The following is a 21,887-nucleotide window of genomic DNA, read 5'->3' as shown; positions in this document are numbered from 1 at the left end:
TAAAACGAGACAGAGTAACAGAGATTTGCTTAATTATCTATATTCCTCTTGAAGTAGGCTGCTATTTGACAACATCTCTGCAGAGACAATGGTTCGTCATCTGGTATGCCTTGCAAATATCAATACATTTAAGACAGGAAAGAGTCTGTTACATCAAGCAGAACTGCAGGGCCATGACCTTCTCTGAGCTTAGGGGAATGACATGCTGCCAAAAGCATATTGACTATTTTTATCTGGAACAACCAACTGCATCTGTAATTGTAAGGAAGCCTTTGTTTGTTTTACAATACCATGGTATAGCGTGCAAAATAATTCTCAGAATAACTGCTCACAGTATTAAAGTCTAAGTTGCATTCCTAATTTACAAATGATGTAAACTGAACCACCACCGCCGACTATATACTTTGACGAGTAATTTCTATCAGACACAAACCAAGGCCAGGATGTTTCTCTTGCCTCTGCACTACGGAGTGCACATATGGTGTGAACGGTTTTTTTTGCTGCACAACGGTAGTCAAAATAAAATTTGCAAATGTACATAATCATACATTTTCTGAATTATCAAAAGGTAGGTTGAAGGGCAAACACTGTTGTTGCATGCAGAGGTATTCGACTTGTTAGTACGTGTGTGTATAAAGCAACTGCAGAGGGGAAAAAAAGAAAGGGTATCCAAACATCATTAAACCTCAGAATAAGCATGGCTTGTGGATACCTTTACTCTCTATAATAAGACCAACAAGCAGGTGTAGAGCCTTGAATCAAACATAATGTAGTGCAAAGACAGTGTCCATGCACACACTGGTGTATACAGTTAGAAAAAGATGATGCTATTACAATGTCCACTGTAAACGAAAACATCCTGTGGCACAGAGAGCTGTTCAAATGATGACATACAGAATGAGTCCAGAAGAATGCTTTCAGCCTCTCTCCAACTACACTGACCCGTAGACCCGTTATTGGGGCAATACTTAAAACTTTTATAGATATTGTATTTTTAATAAAATTGCTGATTATAAATAAATAACCAGGCAAGCAAGCTACTACTGTAGCCTAATACGGCACATGTGTGGACAGTGTTGTCGGTCTTGAGTCATTTGAATTATATCTAGGCCAAAGCACTATTTACTTTATATGCATAATGTAGTTATGAATGTAAAACTTTGTTTGTTCTGCATCTGCTACAGCAACAAAATGACAATCACTGTTTAAAAAAACAAAAAGCTAAAACAATGCAGTAAGCCCCCCTAAAATAAAAAGATCAGGCGTAAGCTGGAAAACTGGATTCACGTTGCTTAAATTTCTATTTTGACAAAAATAACTCACTATCCTCATTTACGTAATTTGTTAAAGTCCACTTGATTATTGTGTCCTTCTGAAAACTGGCAACACGGGAATTATTTTTAAAAAAAGGAAGCCATACTGCTGGTCAAATGTTGTTCCATGATAGCTACAATAACTACACCTTAAATAACTAAACCATCATCAACCAAGAGTGACACCAAATCACTCCTCAGCACCAATTCAAATGTAACTGGTGTCACCATCTGCCCCTCAAATTAACTCTTAAAGATGCTACTCATTTATACAATGCACTTCCCAAAGTTCAGGTCCTTGTGGACGTTCAGCAGCAGCATTACAAGGGGAAAAAACACAAAAGCCCGTTATCGACAAATGCCACAAAGAAAGTAAAACTTGACCTAACAGGTCCATGCCTTCTTCTTTTGTGTGTTGTCAGAGACAACTCTGACAAGAAAAAAAAACAAACAACACACACAAACATGATTCAACTCTGACTCATGTTCCTTCAGAACAATTCCACACCTGTTTGACAGATCAGCCAGGTGTGTTTCTTCTTGGATATGATGCCAATTAATGTTATACAAGCTCTGGCATTTACCTGATCGTACTTGGACAATTTAAAGAATACCGTTAAAACTAACAACAGAAAACCTCTATGTGTCTATAATAACAAAATTTAATCTCAATCAGTAATAGCAGCCCCAAATTTTCAAGCCTCTATCATAGACGACAATTAGTAGCTACTGGCTGGATTGCCGCATAAATTGCATTGAATTTCTCTGTTCCGAGAGGTTATAACTCATAAAATCGCATACTTGCTCCTTAAATAAAACTTCTAAATCAAGGGTGATCTAGGACTTTTCAAATGAACCTAGTTTTTCAGCAGCATTTTATGAATTTTTAATACAACAGCTATATAATTAACTGAAATGTGCTCAGTTTACAGTATAGCTTACTGAAGTGAACACACAGTAAAGAGTAATGTTTATTTTCTCATATAACATAGGTTAAAATGTGAGTGTCCATGTCATGACCTAACAGTTATTTCTATAAGGCTGGCTGTAACCAAAGTGTACAGCTTTCAAACCAAACCCACTTCAATAAATGTAATGTACTAAAAGCATCTTAAAAACAGCAAGAGAGGCAGGATGCTTTCTGCTCCCTTTCCAAGTCTACATCCTGAGTCAGCCATCCGCAGAAACTCTGGATAAACAGATTTCTATCCTTTGAGATGTCATTATTTACGTGCAATTGGGAAATGTTGTACACACAGACACAAACAGGTATTCAATGTTTTTAACAGAGCCTGTAATAGTGACTGAAGGAGTAAATAGAGACTGAACAGTTAAAGACCATGGACCAAATCCTTCATTTCCAATAGCTTTAGTTTTTAGATAACTTCAGATCATGCAATGTTGCTGAGCCTAACAAATAATGATGTTCTCCATAAATATTTCTCTTTTCCTCTCACCTGTTTATACAGGTGAACCAATTACTCACCTTAATGATTCAACTCTAAACTCTTTGAAAAAGGGAAACTTGGATTTTATTAAATACACCATGGGTGTGTCTGGTGGCTCAGAGTAAGAGACCACCAATGGGTAGAAAGGTTAAATCTTTTTTTGTGATCAAATGTTTTTATTTACTTTTCATGATTTTCTTATCAAAGGCAGCATCCACAATGATTTTAAACAAGCATTAACACATTCTCAGCCCCTTCCAAACCCACCCCTTGGACCTAAAAATAAAAACAAATTGGTAATGCACAAAAACAGATACTACAAAGATAATAGAACAAGGGACAAAATAAAACAAAGGCAAAACATAATATCAAAAACTGGACAAGGATAGCTGCAACAAGGTAATCTATGTCAATTTTAAATACATCTTTCGAGTTTGGACTTAATTTTATCTGCTGCCATAAACCAAAATAAAATATTTTGTAGAAATAGAAAGATATAGAAATAGAAAGCTTAAATCTTAAAGCCAGTAAGTGAGTAACACAATCCACACAGTTAATACAATGAATGTGCAAGAAACCACTAAATGTTGAAAAGGCTTTTCAGGCGCGACCTTGCGTTCCACTGCCGGCACGTCAAGGCTGATTTATGGTCCCGCGTCACACCGACGTAGAGCCTACCGCGTACAGTGCGCGTCGCCGCGTACCCTACGCCGTAGGCTCTGCGTCGATAATTTAGGCTTTTACAGAAACGGTAGAGCTGTTACCATGGTTATGAGGACTTTGCCAGGGCCACAGTCAAATATACAGTATTTTACTGTGGTGTGGTATTGTGAGTAATACAGATTTACATTTTCTGTTACACAACAAGCAAGTTAGAGCAAATAAATAGATAAACCCCCCGTCCCCGACTCACCTGCCTGAGGGCTGGTGCCGCTTGTTTGCTGAAGTTGTTGAAGTGTGGAGGGTCCGGGGTGGAAGTTGAGGCTGTCCCTCTCGGGGGGAACTGTGGGGGGCAGATAAGAGGTGAGGGATGGGCGCTGCACCGGAGAAACGCTGACCGAGACGAGGTTTTACCACGAAAACACAACAGAGAAGAGAAAAAGCAGGTGAGTGCCGACTGTGTCAGTGGTTTCGGTCCGAATAATGGAAGTCTAGCGTCCTGTTTTCAGCCTCTACTGTGTGCCGTGTCGGTCGGTAGGTAGTAAAAACCCGCCTCTCTCCCCCGTGTGTGTGTGTGTGTGTATGTGTGTGTGTGTGTGTGTGCACCTTCTTCAACTCCCTGACTCCATGTGGTGAGCGGTGGGCGGAGCCTGCTTTTATCTAGGCCCCGCCCACTCGCTGACGTAGCTCCGCCCCTCCCTCCGCGGTGGGTTCACGACCTTACGGAGAAATCGGTTGTAGAGCGTTTCAACATTTTTAGTTTTTTTTTAGTTTTTTTTGTTTAGTTTAGTTTATTTCGGTCATGACATCACAAAAAAAAAATTACAACAAGAAAACGAATACACTCAAGGGCGTAGGTTTGAATAGGGACGGTAGCAGGGGCGAAAATCCCGTTTCATAGTTGGGGGGGACAATAAACAGTAACATTTTAGAGAATAAATCCAGGGGGGGACAAGGAATAAAAGTTTTAGCCTTCCTTTAATACAGCATTTTGACATTTTCAACTCTATCTCGCAAACAGGCAGAAGACCTTTCTTAGAGTAATACAAAACAATGGTATTAGGTGGAAGGTGGCAATAATACAGCACATCTGACATAATACACTGCAAAAACCCACAATCTTAACAAGAATATCTGTCTTATTTCTAGTTAAAATGTCTCATTTTTAGTTAAAAAAAATCTCATTACACTTAAAACAAGACTCATCACTGGAAAAAAAACAACAATTTTCACCTGTTTCAAGTAGATTTTCACTTAAAATAAGTAGAAAAATCTGCCAGTGGAACAAGATTGTTTTGCTTATAAGATAAATCTTGTCGCACTGGCAGATTTTTCTACTTATTTCAAGTGAAAATTTACTTGAAACAGGTGAAAATTGTCAAATAAGTTATTTTTCTGGTGATGACTCTTGTTTTAAGTGTAATGAGATTTTACTGTTTATTATTATTTTCGATTTCGGTTTTGGCCACAAATTTTCATTTTGGTGCATCACTACTAAATACTACTGCATTGTTCCAAAATTATTAATTCTGTCTCAAATTATTCTAGGGGGGGACAGCTTTACTAATGGGGGGGACTTGTCCCCCCTGTCCCCCCCCGGGATTTTCGCCCCTGGACGGTAGGGACATAACACTACAAACTTTTCAGGTGGCTCAAATTGTCCCCACCAACTTTTAAGCAACCTTATTTGCATTATATAATGAGTTCAGATATAAAGGTAATTTAGATTGTCTTCCCAAATGTTGTAAGGATAGAATTGACCCTACCATTATTAAGTGAATTATTTTCATTATGTTCAGACTTCGATTTACCCCTTTTCACTTGCTGAATTTGCCGGTCCTTTTTTTTTTCCCTCAAACGCACGTTTGATTGGCTGATGACTTGACCATTTTTTCCATAATTGCTCAACCCACTGATGCATTTTAGAGATGAAAATAAGGGAAAAGAAGGTGAAGAGACAACCAATTAAAGCAATGTATTACTTTTGTGGTGAAGGACAATGTAGGCCAACATGTAGTTCCATATATAGGTTAAGTAGTAGTTAAGAGATTATTAATAAGTTTGTATTTATTGTGTATGTTAATATAATTTAAGTTATGTTCAAATATTGCAATTTAAATTGCTAATAAAATCCTGGAATATTCTGGAAGTTTTCAAATGTTTCTTTAGTAGTATTTGAAAACAAAGGTTTGAATCGAACCGTGTATCAGGTGAACCAATACACATTGAAAGTTAATATAAGTCGATACAGATTTATTTTGCATTGATCATTTAGCCTATCAATTAATTAGGTTCATATTCGTGACAAATGTAGCCCTGACCCCCGTTCACCCAATCTGTTTGGTCTTATTAATGTCCCGTCCTCAGCAAAAAGTGTACATGCAGGTTATGCCGTTATATAGTCCCTCCCTACCAATGTTGAGACCAAACCTACTCCCTTGAATACACTGTTCAAAGAAAACATTACAACATTCTTTTCCAATATACAAATACCATCTAGACCGAAAAAGGTGTAGGCTGAAGCAAAGCTTATTATTTACCTACCCTCAAAAAGATTAATTAAAGTAATGAGATGAAAGCAAGAAGTAAGAGAAAAGACTGACAGTAAAACAAATTGCCTCCATGGGGATAACAAAAGTTCCTCAAGAAATAAAAAAAATTAAAAATTAAGGTGCAGTCTACATGTTACCTTCATCCTTAAAAAATCAAATCAAATCACTAATTAAATAAATACCCAACTCAACATAGCAAGCATCACCACTCATTAATTTGATATAAAGAAATCATCCTTCTTTTCAATGTTTTTTTTAAATAAGGTCAAGGTCTCTATCTAATTTATTCCATACATCCACCGCTGCCACTGTAGTGCATCTCAGTTTGGTGTTGGTTCTGATTGTTGATTTCCTTTATATGCTCTCCTCTCTGAGGTTGTAATGGCTTTGTCTTAAATTGAACATATTTTTAATACAGTCTGGCACCATGTTATTGTTGATTTTGAACATAACCTTAAAAATCACCCTGGATGTTTCAAATTAAACTTAAACGTGTTTACAATCCACTATAATTCACATAAATTAACGCGTGCGCGTTAACATACTTGACAGAGGAGATTTGTGCCAAACAGTAGGCTACACCCTGCCATCTTCGGTTTCTCCCTTCTTTCCAGTCGATTGAAAGAAAAAAAATCGATGTGTCTTGAACGCTACGCAAACGTCACTCCCAAGGAGTCTTTTATTAGTCTGTTATCTTATAAGCACATCTTGTTGATATTGGGACATAATGAACCAAGAGGCACTTGGCAGAACAAATAAATAAGAGCCACGTCTGCTTAAATTGTAGCATAATTTAAATGACTAAGTGTTCAATTACAGAATTTATCCCAAGTCAATCAATTTTCTCTGTACTTCTGTGGAGAAACATTTTTCTTCCACCTTTCAGATTTAGCTCACTAAATGTTATGGGTTTATTATTATAAGGTCTTGGGATTTTCCTCCACCACTGTCTCCAGCAAAGTAAAGAAGGAAAACTACCAGAGGACTTCAGTGACTTAATCATTAAGCAAGGAGAGTAATTTTCAGAATGACCACGCCTACCTGCAGTCATGCTTTTTTTCGTTGTAGTTGGAATACTCACATAATTCAATTTTAGCCACAAAGACAAAATGAAACATACTGTGCTGACTGTGCGGATAAAATGTAATCAATGTCTGAATTTGACATCCAGATCTTTCATTGTAGCCTAAAAAGTAAAGAAAAAAAGTTTTTGGTCATTCTTTACACTTTAAAACACTAGGCCCTAGTTTCATTAAAGTTCAACTGAACATTTTTGGATTATGAGATTGAAATTTCCACTTCAATACTGGAGCATAAAAATATATGTTTAGTTTCTTCTTTACTTAATAGATTCTGCCTCTGTCCCTCTGCTTCTCACAGAAATATCCCAGTATTTACTGTCCCTGAGAACACTTGTGCAGACAGTGACGATCATCTTAGACAATGACAAGTCCCTGAGTGTGTGAAATGAGTCATCTGCAGTCAGGGACACTGTATGAAATTCTCAACTATGTTCAGATCAGTTGAATTCAAGTTCTTTGTCTGAACTATCAACATTTTTGCATTAAGTTGGAGAGGATCTAATTGCAAAAGGATCACTAGAGTTTCTGTCTGAGTTTTCAGATTTCCTTTCTGGATTATTGATCAGTACAGATACATTTATCATAGTGGGTGATTTTAATATTCATATGGATGTTGAAAGTGATAATCTTAAATTAGCTTTCAATTCTCTTCTAGAATCAATGGGAATGACCTCCTTATGGCCTCAGATAAGGGATTAGTGTCCATATTGGTTCTACTGGACCTCAGTGCTGCTTTTGACACTGTTGATCATTTTACTGCACAGGTTAGAGCATGTTGTTGGGATTAAAGGGACAGCTCTACGTTGGTTTAAATCATATCTATCTGACAGGTTCCAGTTTGTTCATGTACATGAGGTTTCTTCCGAACAGTCAAGGGTCTGTTATGGTGTTCCGCAGGGTTCAGTGCTAGGGCCAATCTTGTTCAGTTTATACATGCAGCCGTTGGGAAGTATAATCCCGAATCACAGCATACACTTTCATTGCTATGCTGATGATATGCAGCTCTATTTGTCTATGAAGCCGGATGAGACAGAACCGTTGGTTAAACTTCAGGCATGTCTTAGGACATCAAGGACTGGATGTCCAGAAATTTCTTGCTTCTAAATTCAGATAAAACAGAGGTTATCATTCTTGGTCCAGAGCATCTTAGGAAGGGATTAGATGGTGTTGTGATGGCTTCCAGTGCAACTGTGAGAAACTTTGGTGTTGTTTTTGATCAGGATTTGTCGTTTAAACCATATGTTAATCAGGTTTGTAAAATAGCGTTTTTCCATCTCCGTAATATTGCAAAAATTAGGAAAATCCTCTCGCAGAGTGATGCAGAAAAACTAGTTCATGCGTTTGTATCTTCTAGACTGGATTACTGTAATGTGTTGTTAGCAGGATGTCCAAGTAATTTGCTGAATAGGCTCCAGCTGATCCAGAATGCAGCAGCACGAGTGCTGACAGGAATCAGCAGGAGAGACCACGTCTCTCCAGTGTTAGCGTCGCTCCATTGGCTACCTGTAAAATTCAGAATCCAATTTAAAATTTTATTACTTGCATATAAAGCCCAAAACGGCTTAGCTCCGCAGTATTTACAAGACCTGATAGTGCCTTATGTTCCTGGCAGAGCTCTCCATTCTCGGAGTGCAGGTTTACTCGTAGTTCCTAGAGTATCCAAATGTAGATTTGGAGGGCGGGCATTCTGCTATCAGGCACCATTACTATGGAACCAACTTCCAATCTGGGTTAAGGAGGCTGACACCACCTCCACCTTTAAAACTAAACTTAAAACCTTTCTGTTTAGTAAAGCCTATAGTTAGTGTTTAGTAAACCTCTAGCTGGTGTTGGTAAATCTCTGGGTAGTGTAAACTCTAGTGTGTTAGAGTCAGTAGTCTTAGTTGCAGCTATAGAACAAGACTAGTCTCAAATATAGCTTCGCGGTAGATATGCTGCTATAGGCTTATGCTGCAGGGGGGCACCGACATGATCCGCTGGGCGGTGCCTCTCACTCTTCTTCTCCTCTCCTTTTTCCTTTCTCTCTTCTCCATTACCATTTTTATTTATTATAAATATCTCATAGCTATCGTTTTTGTCCATTGTTCCTGTAGTTTCTTGTGCGGGCCCCCCTTTTTTCTCTTTTGTGCATGTTTGCAGGCCGGAGCCTCGGGAGCTGCGTTCTGGCCTGCGGTCCTGGTCCCCCATCCCCGGTCATCCCGTTGCTGCTTCCACCTGCCTACGTGGATGTCTGCTGTGTGCTGCTGATGCCCCCATAAAACAGGTTTCATTAGACTGTAAACTAATGCACTCTGATGATGAAGTATTATTATATAGTAGCAGATGTGACATACTCATATAAATGTCATTTTCTGTCATTGTTGTCCAGAAAATAAACAATTCTTCTCTGATAAAACACAACTTTAGCAGTATGGCACAGCTATAATTTAAATAGGTGTGTAACCTGCCTCAGATCAGTTCAGACACATGAAACTGTCTCTACAGGTGCATCTGCATGGGGGGGAGCAAAGGAAATGTTTCTCTACAGATGATTTCCGGTGACATATGGTAGCCCTGTTTGATGTGGCTGACCCGGGATTCTCCTCTCCTCTCTCCACAGGCTGGCATTAGTCAGAAGCTCCAGCTGTTTAGCTTTGTTTTGAACCCCACCCATTTTGAAATGCCAACCATCATTCATGAGCAGGAAGGGTTGCAGAGCTGGCAGAGGTCTTCTCTGCAGGTGATGTTACATAACACAGCGGGAAGGGGCAAAGTGCTTCTTTTATAGAGAAGGGGGGGAAGCAAACGTGGAAGAATTTGGGAGGATATCAACAAAGAGGGTACCATCTGAATGTTATTTTTACAGCTTGTTCTGACTTTGATGGTCTGCTGGAATTTCACAGAAGGACGTGACATTTTCTGAGGCCTGAGAGGATTCAAAACAGCAGTCACCTCATATACTCCCCTCCAAAATCTCCTGGTGGAGATGCTATTACATTGCAATTCTAGTCATTAAAAATCTAAAGTTTTTAGATTTTAATTTCCTTTTTTATTATCCTATAGAGTAATGCAGTAAGGGTTAAGGGTCTGGGCCCCTGAGCAAGGCCATTAACCCTTACTGCTCCCCGGTGCGGTAAAAATGGCAGCCCACTGCTCCTAGTTTGATTAAAGATGGGTTATAATACGTGAATATAACATGTGCAATAACAATAACAAGATTTGCAATACCATATGTGCAATATCTGTTTGTCTACCTCACACACATTTTACCTGCTCTTTTTGCACTGTTTTTTGTCTTTTTTGTATTTCGCACTGCTTTATTTGCATTGCAATGTACTGTATATAGGCTACTGTCTATGTTTCGTATTTATATTATATATATTTTTTACTTTTTACTTTTTTTACCCCTCCCCTGCATGTGTGTGTTTAGTGTACTGCTGCTGACAAAGTGAGTTTCCCCACTGAGGGAGAAATAAAGGATTATTTTATTTTATCTTAAAATGCAGAGAAAGAATTTCCCCATTGTGGCACGGAAGGAAAACATATTATTATTATTATTATTATTATTATTATTATTATTATTATTATTATTATTATTATTATTATTATTATTATTATTATTATTATTATTATTATTATTATTATTATTATTATTATTATTATCAGGGGGAAATATTGGGAACCTAGTAGGTTGTTGTTGAAATGCTATTTGTGACTACCTACACATTTATATGTCCATTTATATGAAACATTTATATGTATTGGAAAAAACATCCTGGATTTAATTTCTTCAGTTTACCACACGTGCAAATGTGAATGAGCTTTGCGGTGGAAGTGCCGTGAAAATCTTGGCTTCTACCGCCACCTACTGGTCACCAGTCAACAGCAACGGAACTTTCACAATTAGAATCGCTGGTTAAAGTGCAAATATTTACCATTGTATACCATGTAACACTGCAGTCATTGTCTAAACCACTTATTTCATGTGCAAAAACTCTTTTTTTTTTCCTTTTGAAATTTTATTTGATTCCATTTCTCTGTTTCAAAACTAAATAAATAATGAAATAAAATAAAACAAGCAGATACCCGCATCTGTTTTCAAGATACACCCTGCAATGACTTTTTGAATAATTTCAGTGGTAAAATCTCAAATATAATTTCTTCTGTTTTTAATTGCAGTCAGGAAAACAGTTGAGGAAGCGTTCAAGCTTCAACCACCAGGAGGCGTGTTCTAGCTACAGTACAGTCATTATTGCAGCTGTGATTGCGGGTCATTGGATCTCTTTTGCATGTCTGCAAAATATACACCCCAAACAGGTCATTCATATTTTGAAACCCAATTTTTGTGTCAGAGGTTTTCAGTTTTCAGAAATTGAGCGTTCTTTTTTTCTTACATAAGATTCTTTGTTTTATTCTACTTTTTGCTGACTTTACCTTCTTATTACAGATATAGAAGAATGCTATTCACTTGTGGCTGAATGATTTGATAGATGCCGCGTTTTTTAGATTGTGATTTTCTGCAGGTCAACGTTATAGATTACTGCAGTAGCCACATTTAAATTTTTTTGTTGAGCAATGGTATGTATGCTTTCTCATGTAAAGTCATATGAAGTGGAGAAAATTTGAAATAAGGACATTTATTTACAGATTTATCCATCCATTGTTGAGTAGGACTGGGTTGTAGATTAGCCATGGAGGATGAGAGCTGCTTATTTGTTTGTTTACATTTTTGCTTTCTTTGTCTGGTCAAAAAAAAAAGTTTTATCCTTATTATCCGTATTCACTAACTTCAATGAACATTACAGTGATTACACTACAGATGTGATTATTGCACATGTACAGCAGAACACAATCCTGAAAAAAAAACAAAACAAAAACAAAATAGGCTGCAGCCCTAATGTCAGACCAATTTTTAGAATCAAATAATCAATCCTAATGCGACGCTCCTGCAATGACATAATGCGTTGTTTAAGAATGTTTTAACTGCAAAGAGTACAGACATTTATTTGAGAAGAAACTCACCAGGTTTGATCTGCATGTTCAGGGGCTCTCTAAGAAAAAATGGGAGGCAGCTGTTCTGATTTTGCACACACAAAACAGCGGCTTCATATTTGTGTGAATGAGAAATTAAAATCTCCTGTTAACCACAAACTATACACTACACTCATCTCTTTATTAGATCCACCAGGTGTATCCAATAATGTGGCCAACGAATGCACGTTGAAAGAGAAAATTTTTAGGATTTGGTCTCAGAACAACTGGATACAATAGTTTGACATAAAGTTTGTGATCTGTAAAAAAAAGAGATGATTAGAGAGTAAAACAAGATTAAGTGAGTCATTGATAAAATTGATGCAGCATTTATAGTACCGTACAAATACAAATAGTCTCTGTGAAGGAAAACCTTTTTCATGTATTGGCATCGTTATCCTGAAATCAGTCCAGTTGGATGTTCATAAGCCTGAGTCTGGGCTGTGTAGACGCCCTCTGAAATGTATATAAAATGAATGATATTGTGAGGCAGTTTGTCTAAGATAGGTGGGATATTTGTAGCTTAAAAACAATATGATCAATGAGCTTGCACACAACATGAGAAGTTGCATCACGCAGCAAAGCTGAAACATTTTTTGGATCTTGCATCATGGTCCTCTTGGCAGCTGTGCCTTGTTTCCTTCATCGTGCTCAGCGTTTTCCTCACTGTAGACTTGTGGCTTCAGCAGATGCTGGAAGAATAGCTTGTGGAGTTTATTGAAGATTTTTCTCGGCATCCATGAACCTTATAGAAAATGCTTCTATGTTTTTTTCATGGGTTTACGAGAGATTTAAACACTCTTTGATGTAGGAAGAGTGAACAGGTTGGGGATCCATACAGAGGAAGTCAGACACTTACAGGTCTGGAAAGGATAAACAGGAAAGAGGTGGCTCAGAAAGCCCCTCGACAGTTGCTGTTTGTTCTAGCAGGGCAGTAATTGAAGTCCTGTGTTCACAACCCCCACACATGGCCGTCGTCTAGGACTTCTAAATACAGTGCAGCTGCAGGAGAAATGGTTCATCTTACTGATCCAGTCATGAAATAAATGCCTCAGATTACCCTTTATCCTCTTTGTACAAGTTTTCCTTCTATCACACTGCAGTCTATTTTTTTTTACATGTTTTTATCCATTTGTACCTAGGGTAGGAATTAAGGCTCCTGAGGAAAAACCAACATGCAAAGGACAATTCCTGACCCTGTTGCTGAGGATGGAGCAATAATGTCCAGAAGTTGCATGAGCTCCTTTCCTCAAATAGCATTTCTGTCCTGAAGGTATGTAACAAAAGCTCCACCTACTCGTGAAAATCTGCTGCACAAGTGCCTAACTTGGTTCCCTCAAATCAAATCTTCAGGGGAACGTTTCATGTTTAGAAATGTTACATCATGTGCTTTCATGTCACGCTCAGCCATGCTCATATTCATTTCGCGACATCCAAGTTTCACAGTATTTCTGTCGCATGTTTTCAGAGAAGGTCCAGATGGAATTACACCCTCCCAGCCGCACATTATACCTCTTTATGGAAACTAAGAACTAACATTACTTTTAGCAAAAAAGCACTGCATACCGCCATTCTTTATCTGTAACAGAAAGGAAAAGACTAAATAATTAATTGCAGTTCAATAACACTTCATCAGTCTGCAAAGAGGAATCAGTATCAGAATCAGAATCAGCTTCATTGGCCAAGTTTGAACATGTTTGAACATGGCCGACAAGGAATTTGTCTCTGGTTATTTCGCTCACTGTACCCAGATTTAAAAAGTAGCAAACAGTAATAAACAAATGTAGCACTTATTAATGTATATACAATTAAAAAGTGAAAGGTGCAGCAGTATGAGGTAGACATGGTAATGACAGCTCTTAATAACATATATATAATTTTTAAAAAGTGAAAGGTGCAGCAGAATGAGGCAGACATGATTTATCTTCATTCATCTTCTGATTATCTGATTGCTTCATTCATTAGACCAAAATCTTTGAACTTAATTACGTGAATTAATTCTCTGCTTTCTATTTGTATCTTTATTTCAGAGGGTGATCAATGACAGCACTACATTTTAAATAAAGATTTAGTCAATGGAAAGCTCTGACCTAGGAGTTGCCCCCCTCACACTGTTCCAGCTGAGGTATTTGGGTGTTAACGGAGGCCCCTTTTAAAGAGCAAGCATCCCCTGCGGGGGTGGGTGATGGTGAGGCCTGTCTTTGTGTCCTTGTTAAGTGTTTGGGGTTGACATGTTAAATAACATTGATCTGCACTGCTCCGTGACTCCACAGTGATTGGTTAATGGAGTCAGTCTCTGAGGGGCATTTCTTCCTTTTACAAAAAGGCAAGAATCTGCCGGCCCGGCATGTCTGGACAATTACTAGTGAGCTCTAAAAACCAAGGTCTAGGGGGATTAGGAGATAGAAGGAGCTACACTGGTTGGAAAATATGTGGTGTTGTTAGGATCAGTAGTTTAGAGTTTATGCAAAGCAGTGTTATCACATGTGCCTAGTCTTTTACTGTCCTGTAATGCTGCAATAATTAACCCGCTGTTTTTTTGTGTGGTTTTTTTAGTCTTTACAAAAACTAAACAGAAGACAGATAACACAATTTAAGCATCCCATTTTGACATCAGACAGACATTAAACATCTTGTGTTAACTTCACTTCACTTCACTTTATTAATTTGTCTCTTGAAGGGCGTTTAGGTTTGCAGCAGATATAAACATTCAGCACATTCATCATACAGCCACGTTCAGACATAAGAACATATATGATGCAAGCAGAGAAAAACTACATCAGCTGCACCGAGCTCACAGTCCACAGAACACAAGGAGGCAGAAACAATAAAAAGGGAGACTACCGATCAGGATAAATAGTTTTAAATAAATTTCAACAACTCAGGTGGCTGCATGGACCAGGTTCTAAACCACAGCCACAATTACCTCCTCTTCTCTGCAGCGTTCAAAGCCTTAATGGAGAAAGAGAGGCACAAAGGAAAATGTGTATCTATTTTTTGTAGCTGGAGGAACAGTTATGCGAAGGCCAGAGGGAAGAAGCTTATATTCTTGGTTAAGAGGGTGAGTATCGTCCCTGTGAATGGATTTTGCTTTCTTAAACACCTGGGAATTAAAAATGTTGTCCAGATCTGCTGAACTTCATCCCAGCAACTTTAGAAGCAACACACACAATTCTCCCCAGGGAGTTTTTTTTCCTTGCTGGCAAGATTTCCGTACCAACAAATGATAGAAAATGAAATAACAGATTCAATAAAAGCCCTATTTTCATCAGGGTTTTGTCTACCTGGAATTTAGCGAGCTTCCTCAGACAAAAGAGGCATGGTTGACCTTTTTTGCTAAGCGTATCACAGTTCAATCAATCATATTTGAGCACAGGAACATCATGTAGGGGAATGGGATTCTTGCAGGAGTTAAAGATCAGGGTCCTGGTTGGGACACGTCAGGATTTACAACAGTGAACCCCCATCTCTTAATCTCTTAGTCGCCATGCAATGAGCAGCACAGACGTGGCACTGTTGGGGAGGGGCTGGAAATCCTGCAGGATCCCTCAGGCATGAATTGTACCCTACTGATAAAAACTTTAAACATTAAAAGAGAAGTTTATACTACAACACAGCACCTGCTTGTTTTTGTGGGGGGGTTTCTGGGAACATTTGCAACAATTGAATCCATTCATGGACATCCTGTTTGTCGAAAATACAGAGGGGAAGTATTTCAGTGACATTAATTCACTCAGATGTTCAGCAAGTGTCGAAACAGCTTCGACACAACTCATGCATGTGTAAAATGTACTTTATTTCAAAGTGAATCTTTCTGTTTTAAAATCGTTGAAATCAGAGTGGAAGATTGAGTCAGCACAGAGATGGGGGAGTGTCTTCTCGATCAGCAGCAGAGACTGACCAAAAATCAGATTTCCTCTGTCTTTCTGTCTGAACTTGTTTGTGGGGAAGTTTTGCAGCAGATCCCAGAGCAGCGTGGAGGAGTTAACTTGAGCTGTTCCAGCCCCCAGTCCACCCTGTGGTTTTCAGGGGGGGGACGTCCCACCTCCCAACTCTGAAGCCCTCATTTGAATATCCCATTCCCATTTTCTAGAACATTCCCTGTAAGGACATATAAAGAGCTGGAGAGTGAGACACAGTCACGCCACACACCGGACACAACTCTGAGAGGACACTCTGCAAATCTGTGCCAGGTGAGGATCAGACCAAAGCTGCCTTTCTTTTCAGGAAAGAATGCAGACAGCTTTGTTTTCATGATTTAAAGTTACAGCTCGCCCTCTGCCCCCTTTGACCTAGTTTATAATCTGCTCTTTCTCTTCAGTTTTTTGGGGGAAAACATACTCAGACTTGTTGGAAGAGCTTAAAAACTTCATGCAGCTTCTTTCGAAATGACGATGAAAGCCGTTGTGCATGCTACTGATGTGCCAACTATGTCATTGCAGATTAGTTACAGGAATGTAGCAAATATATGTGATGTAGCTTTCTGTTTCCTGCCCTCTAGTCATGTGTTTTGCTTTACCATAAGACTGCTGAGTGGATGGGTGCCTTACAGCTAATGAAAAACTCAAGTTTGCATGTCTGACTGAAACATGTTTAGGTGATCATTCGGTCTGCCTCTGTCAGAGCCTGAAAATATCTTTCTGCTTGCTCTGTGGAGATTACATACACCTCTTGTCTTTTAGGAAAGAAAATGGCAGACATGAAAACATCTCCAGGTATCCAAAGATGACAGTAATTACTGCTTTACCTTAAATGTGCAAAAAAAAAAAAAAAAGATATGTAGATAATGTATTTCTGCAAGAGAAAAAGGATGCCAGTGCAGCTGATCGTTTCACAGCCTGAGGCTCTGCATTTGGCGCTTTGGTTCAGGCCTTTGGTCTGCAGGCCCACACCCTTCTTTGGCTTAACGCGCAGCGACAAACCGTGTAAAAGAACCCAAAATCACACTGCATACTTTTCACAGTGTAAAAAAAAACAACAAAAATCACTCTAAACTACTGGTAAGTCTTTCTAAGGGGAAGTCAAACATTTGCAGTAGTTTTAATAAGTTAGAGTTTAGAAGTGAGGGGCGTCAAGTTTCAGCCCTGAGTCTGTATCTTCCCTCTAAGGGAACATTAGCTGCTGCTGACGTGGAACCCATCACGTCTCCTTCCCAGAGCGGCTGTGTGGGCTGAGCCAGGCCCGCTCCGCCTCCACAGCTGCGTAGCCCGAGGACAGCCTTTTTGCGCTGGCATTGTCTTTCTGAGATAGAACTTTAACAAAACAATTTGGGTCTGCAATACAGGACTGTCTCAGAAAATTAGAATATTGCGATTTTCTGTAATGCAATTAAAAAAACAAAAATGTCATACATTCTGGATTCATTACAAATCAACTGAAATATTGCAAGCCTTTTATTATTTTAATATTGCAGATCATGGCTTACAGCTTAAGAAAACTCAAATATCCTATCTCAAAAAATTTGAATATTCCGGGAATCTTAAAGGAGCATGAGGCAGGATTGAGGCAAGATTTATGAAAAAAAATCGTATACGTTTTAAGTTTTCTAGTAATAATGTCAGATGAAGCGTTCCAAACCAAAAAGAATGAGCCCTCTAGCGTATCTCTCCGTTGCCTTGAACAGGCTGTGTGCTGCAAAATGTGCTGCAATTGTGACCGGAATTTCCCGCGCTGTCCTGCGGATGTGACGTCAAATGACGCTGCATGTGCGTTCTCCCCGTTCTCCCGTGCCAGCTTCGCTGTTGGCTGCAGTACCCCCAACGGCCGTCGTGGCGAAGGGTGGCGCTAGAGAGTCTCATTTCTTAAAAGGAGCCTCATGCTCCTTTAAGAAAACTCAAATATCCTATCTAAAAAAATTTGAATATTCTGGGAATCTTAATCTTAAACTGTAAGCCATAATCAGCAATATTAAAATAATAAAAGGCTTGCAATATTTCAGTTGATTTGTAATGAATCCAGAATGTAGGACATTTTTGTTTTTTTAATTGCATTACAGAAAATAAAGAACTTTATCACAATATTCTAATTTTCTGAGACAGTCCTGTAGATGTTCATTTGCTCTGTTGACTCCTTCTGTTTATATAAAACTTGCCTGTTTCTTGTGGTGTTTTGCTCACAGGCTGCCGCAGCTGCATTTGGGGACGGACAGGATGTGGATGACAAACCTTGTTGCTCTTTGTCTGCTGGCCCTCGTGGTCTCTGCAGAGGACAAGAAGTTGAGTAGCCATGCCACCACGCTGGCTGAAAACAGTGCCAATCTGGCCTTCAGGTCTGTGAAATGCTCCTTTATGATGGAGCCACACATGTGATATGATCTGCAGGCTTGTGGTTTCTGTGATTTCCATAGTTACATAACGCTTCATGTTTTTTTTTCAGTCTCTACCACACCATGGCTAAGGACGAAAAAACCGAGAACATCATGGTTTCCCCCCTGGTGGTGGCCTCCTCTCTGGGGGTCGTTGCTCTCGGGGGCAAGTCCTCCACTGCCTCCCAGGTGAAAACTGTCCTCAGTGCTGACAAACTCAAGGACGAGCATCTCCACGCAGGCTTGTCAGAGCTCCTCTCCGAAGTAAGCCAAAGCTACTCTTGTTGAACCAAGCTCGAACCTTTAATCTCTTTGTTTGTTGCAGATTTGTCACATTTTCCGTGTTCCTTCTTCTTCTCAGGTGAGCGACGCTAAGACCCGCAACTCTACCTGGAAGATCAGCAATCGCCTCTACGGTCCCAGCTCCGTTTCCTTCGCCGATGAGTTTGTGAAGGACAGCAAGAAGCACTACAACTATGACCATTCAAAGATTAACTTCAGGGACAAGAGGAGCGCGGTGAACTCCATCAACGAGTGGGCTGCCAAATCCACTGACGGGAAGCTTCCCGAGGTCACCAAGGACGTGCAGAACCCCGACGGAGCCATGATCGTCAACGCCATGTTTTTTAAGCGTAAGTATGAAGGACGGTCCAGACCTAAACCACCTTCACATCTAGAAACCGTTGCAGATGTCTAACTCTGAGGTTCATCTTCGTCCCTCAGCTCACTGGGAGGAGAAGTTCCACGAGACAATGGTTGACAACCGTGGTTTCCAGGTTACCCGCTCATTCTCTGTTGGAGTTGCCATGATGCACCGCACCGGTGAGTCCCCGTCAGTTTTACTTCTTGTTGTTGTGTCTTCCCGACTGACTCCGATTACCAGTACTCGAGTTGTAAAGAAAAATCAGGGGGGTGGTGGATTTTATCATATGGGGACAGATAATTTGTGCTGATTACAAATAATATAATATATTACAAATAATAGCACTGACCAAAACACCTGCAGAAATACTGCAGGAATGACATAGCAGCAGTTAAATGCAGCCTTCTGTAAGCTTTAAATATCCACTGGGCTTACATCAAATACATCAAAACACCACAATAAAAAACAGTTTTCTGAACTTATCAATATTCTTTATTCTTTATTCTTTATTCGGATCCCCATTAGCTTCCACTGTCGTGGTTGCTAATCTTCCTGGGGTCCACATAAAACATCACATAAACATACAATACAACATATATGACTCTGTCCTTCACAGGATAAGTAAAATGGATCACTGCAAAAACGCAAAATCTTAACAAGAATATTTGTCTTATTTCTAGTTAAAATGTCTCATTTTAGTAAAAAAAATCTCATTACACTTAAAACAAGACTCATCACTGGAAAAAACAATTTTCTCCTGTTTCAAGTAGGTTTTCACTTAAAATAAGTAGAAAAATCTGCCAGTGGAACAAGATTTTTTTGCTTGTAATGAGAAGATAAATCCCACTGGCAGATTTTTCTACTTATTTCAAGTGAAAATTTACTTGAAACAGGTGAAAATTGTCAAATAAGTTATTTTTCTGGTGTTATTTTTCTGGTGATGACTCTAAATGTTGAAATAGCAATAGGGATGGAAAGGGGGGATGGCAGTTTTACAGGGGGGATGATTTTGACCGTTTTTATTTCAGGGGGGATGCCATCCCCCCTCATCCCCCCTCAACTCCAGTACTGCCGATAACCAATCTGATGTGTCTGCCGCATGCAGGTCTTTATGACTTCTACGACGATACCGAGAATCGCATGTACGTCCTGAGCATGCCCTTGGGCAAGAAGCAGGCCTCCATGATCCTCATCATGCCGTATCACCTGGAGCCCCTGGTGTACCTGGAGAAGCTGCTGACAAAGAGTCAGGTGGACACATGGATCAGCAAGATGGAGAACAGAGCCATAGCCATCTCACTCCCCAAAATCTCCATGGAAGTCAGCCACAACCTGCAGGTAGAAGACTAAATCCACATAGGAAGTCACTCACGATTATTTCAAAATCCTCCACTCCAAAGTGTAATGGATTCTGTGTGTTTTTGTTTTCCAGAAACACCTGGGAGAGCTTGGCCTGACCGAGGCTGTGGACAAGTCCAAAGCTGACTTGTCCAAAATTTCAGGGAAGAAAGACCTCTATCTGTCTAACGTCTTCCACGCATCCGCCCTGGAGCTGGACATTGAAGGAAACCCCTTTGACACCAGCATCTTTGGCACAGACAAGCTGAAGAACCCCAAACTTTTCTACGTGGATCACCCCTTCATTTTCCTGGTGAAAGACAACAAGACCAACTCCATCCTGTACATCGGCAGAGTGGTTAGACCTAAAGGAGAAAAGATGCGCGATGAGCTATAATGTTATGAATCCAGTTGGGCAGCTGTAATATTTGTGGAAAACATGGCAGGAAAAGTGTGTATGTGTGGTTGTGCTTGTGTTTTTTGTTTAGGTGTGATTGTTACCTCAAGATCACATTCCTACATGTCTCAGTATACTGTTCACGGATGCATGAAAGCCCTTGAACAGCTCTGTACATGTTTGCAGAAGAAATAGTTTCTTTCTTTTTTTTTTTACAGCAGATGGAAAAAAAACAACACACTTATATTAAGTATGATCTATATTTTGAACATCCTGTTTGTCCAGTCACAACTCCTGTAGGTGCGCTTTCTTGCAATATCTTTAACGTTTAAAGAAGAGAGATCTTTGCACAGGCTTTGTCCTCCAGCCCGCGCTCCTGCCTTTATTTTGCCTCCACTTTGCACTGAACCTTTCCCTTCCTATTGCTTGAGCTGAGCTTCCAGAGGAAAGGTGGCAAAAACCGGGTCCTTCATTCACGCTTCCTTTCTAGTCGCCTTGTGTCATTTGATTGCTGTCACTGTTTTCCACAAAGAAGCTGTTGGAATTTTGCGATTATGTGATAATGTTGGTTTTTTTTTTCAATAAAAAGTCAGGAAAAAGACACGTGTGGCTGTCTTGATTCTGAACTCCATTTAGATACAAACTTACTGAGCAGCGGAGTACAAGCATGCTGGCGTTTATACTTCAGGAGTTAATGATAACAATCTTTCCAGCTGGCTGGAGGTCAGACGGCCCCCACCAGGTCTGGTATGCACAGATTTAACAATGAGGGATCTTTTCTTACATCTCTAATCTGCCATACATAGCTATGCAGGAAATTTCCTCAAACACCCACACCAAGCCAGTGTGCTTTACAAAAACTGGGATGCAGGTTTCCCATGGTGATTGGGAAACTTAATCGTCAGTCACAGAAACTCAAGTTGCAAATAAAATACAGCAAATGAAAATCAGAAGCTTTGCATACATCTCCTATAGGTTTTTTTTGTATATTTTTGTCTGAATAAATATCAAAATGCCACTAAAGTAAAGCAATTCAACAACAAATTGCAACAAAAAAGAGAAATGTCCAAAAAAAAAAGAATAATCCTTTCTTAAAAAGCTGCAGAGTACTAAAAGCCTCCTCAGTGAAATCCACTGACA

General features: G+C 39.4%; 2 protein-coding genes across 10 annotated transcripts in view; one reads left to right on the top strand and one right to left on the bottom strand.

Moving 5' to 3' along the window:
* Positions 1-4,000, bottom strand: part of gdpd5b (glycerophosphodiester phosphodiesterase domain containing 5b) — a 51,041-nt gene extending 47,041 nt beyond the window's left edge. For 4 of the 5 annotated variants that reach the window (XR_009782483.1, XR_009782484.1, XM_061718898.1 and 1 more), the window contains exon 1: positions 3,675-4,000. The gene's annotated coding sequence lies outside the window, so the exon portion shown is untranslated. The remainder of the gene's footprint in view (positions 1-3,674) is intronic. The other variant, XM_061718899.1, reaches the window with a different exon arrangement.
* Positions 4,001-16,139: 12,139 nt separating this feature from the next.
* On the top strand, positions 16,140-21,346 carry serpinh1b (serpin peptidase inhibitor, clade H (heat shock protein 47), member 1b). 5 transcript variants are annotated; one of them, XM_061718893.1, is made up of 8 exons: positions 16,156-16,258; positions 16,748-16,780; positions 18,184-18,333; positions 18,441-18,633; positions 18,731-19,001; positions 19,093-19,191; positions 20,118-20,350; positions 20,445-21,346. In XM_061718893.1, the coding sequence occupies exons 3-8, from the start codon at positions 18,215-18,217 to the stop codon at positions 20,745-20,747; spliced, it is 1,218 nt and encodes a 405-aa protein (XP_061574877.1). In that variant the 5' UTR covers positions 16,156-16,258; positions 16,748-16,780; positions 18,184-18,214; the 3' UTR covers positions 20,748-21,346. The 5 variants fall into 5 exon arrangements, with proteins under 5 accessions (XP_061574876.1, XP_061574877.1, XP_061574880.1 ...); XM_061718896.1 differs by having other exon boundaries at positions 16,187-16,258; positions 16,748-16,796; XM_061718892.1 differs by lacking the exon at positions 16,748-16,780 and having other exon boundaries at positions 16,140-16,258.
* The last annotated feature ends 541 nt before the right edge of the window (positions 21,347-21,887 follow it).

The sequence above is a fragment of the Cololabis saira genome, chromosome 4 (assembly GCF_033807715.1).
Source record: "Cololabis saira isolate AMF1-May2022 chromosome 4, fColSai1.1, whole genome shotgun sequence".
NCBI lineage: Eukaryota > Metazoa > Chordata > Actinopteri > Beloniformes > Belonidae > Cololabis > Cololabis saira.
This window is presented reverse-complemented; position numbering and strand designations above follow the sequence as displayed.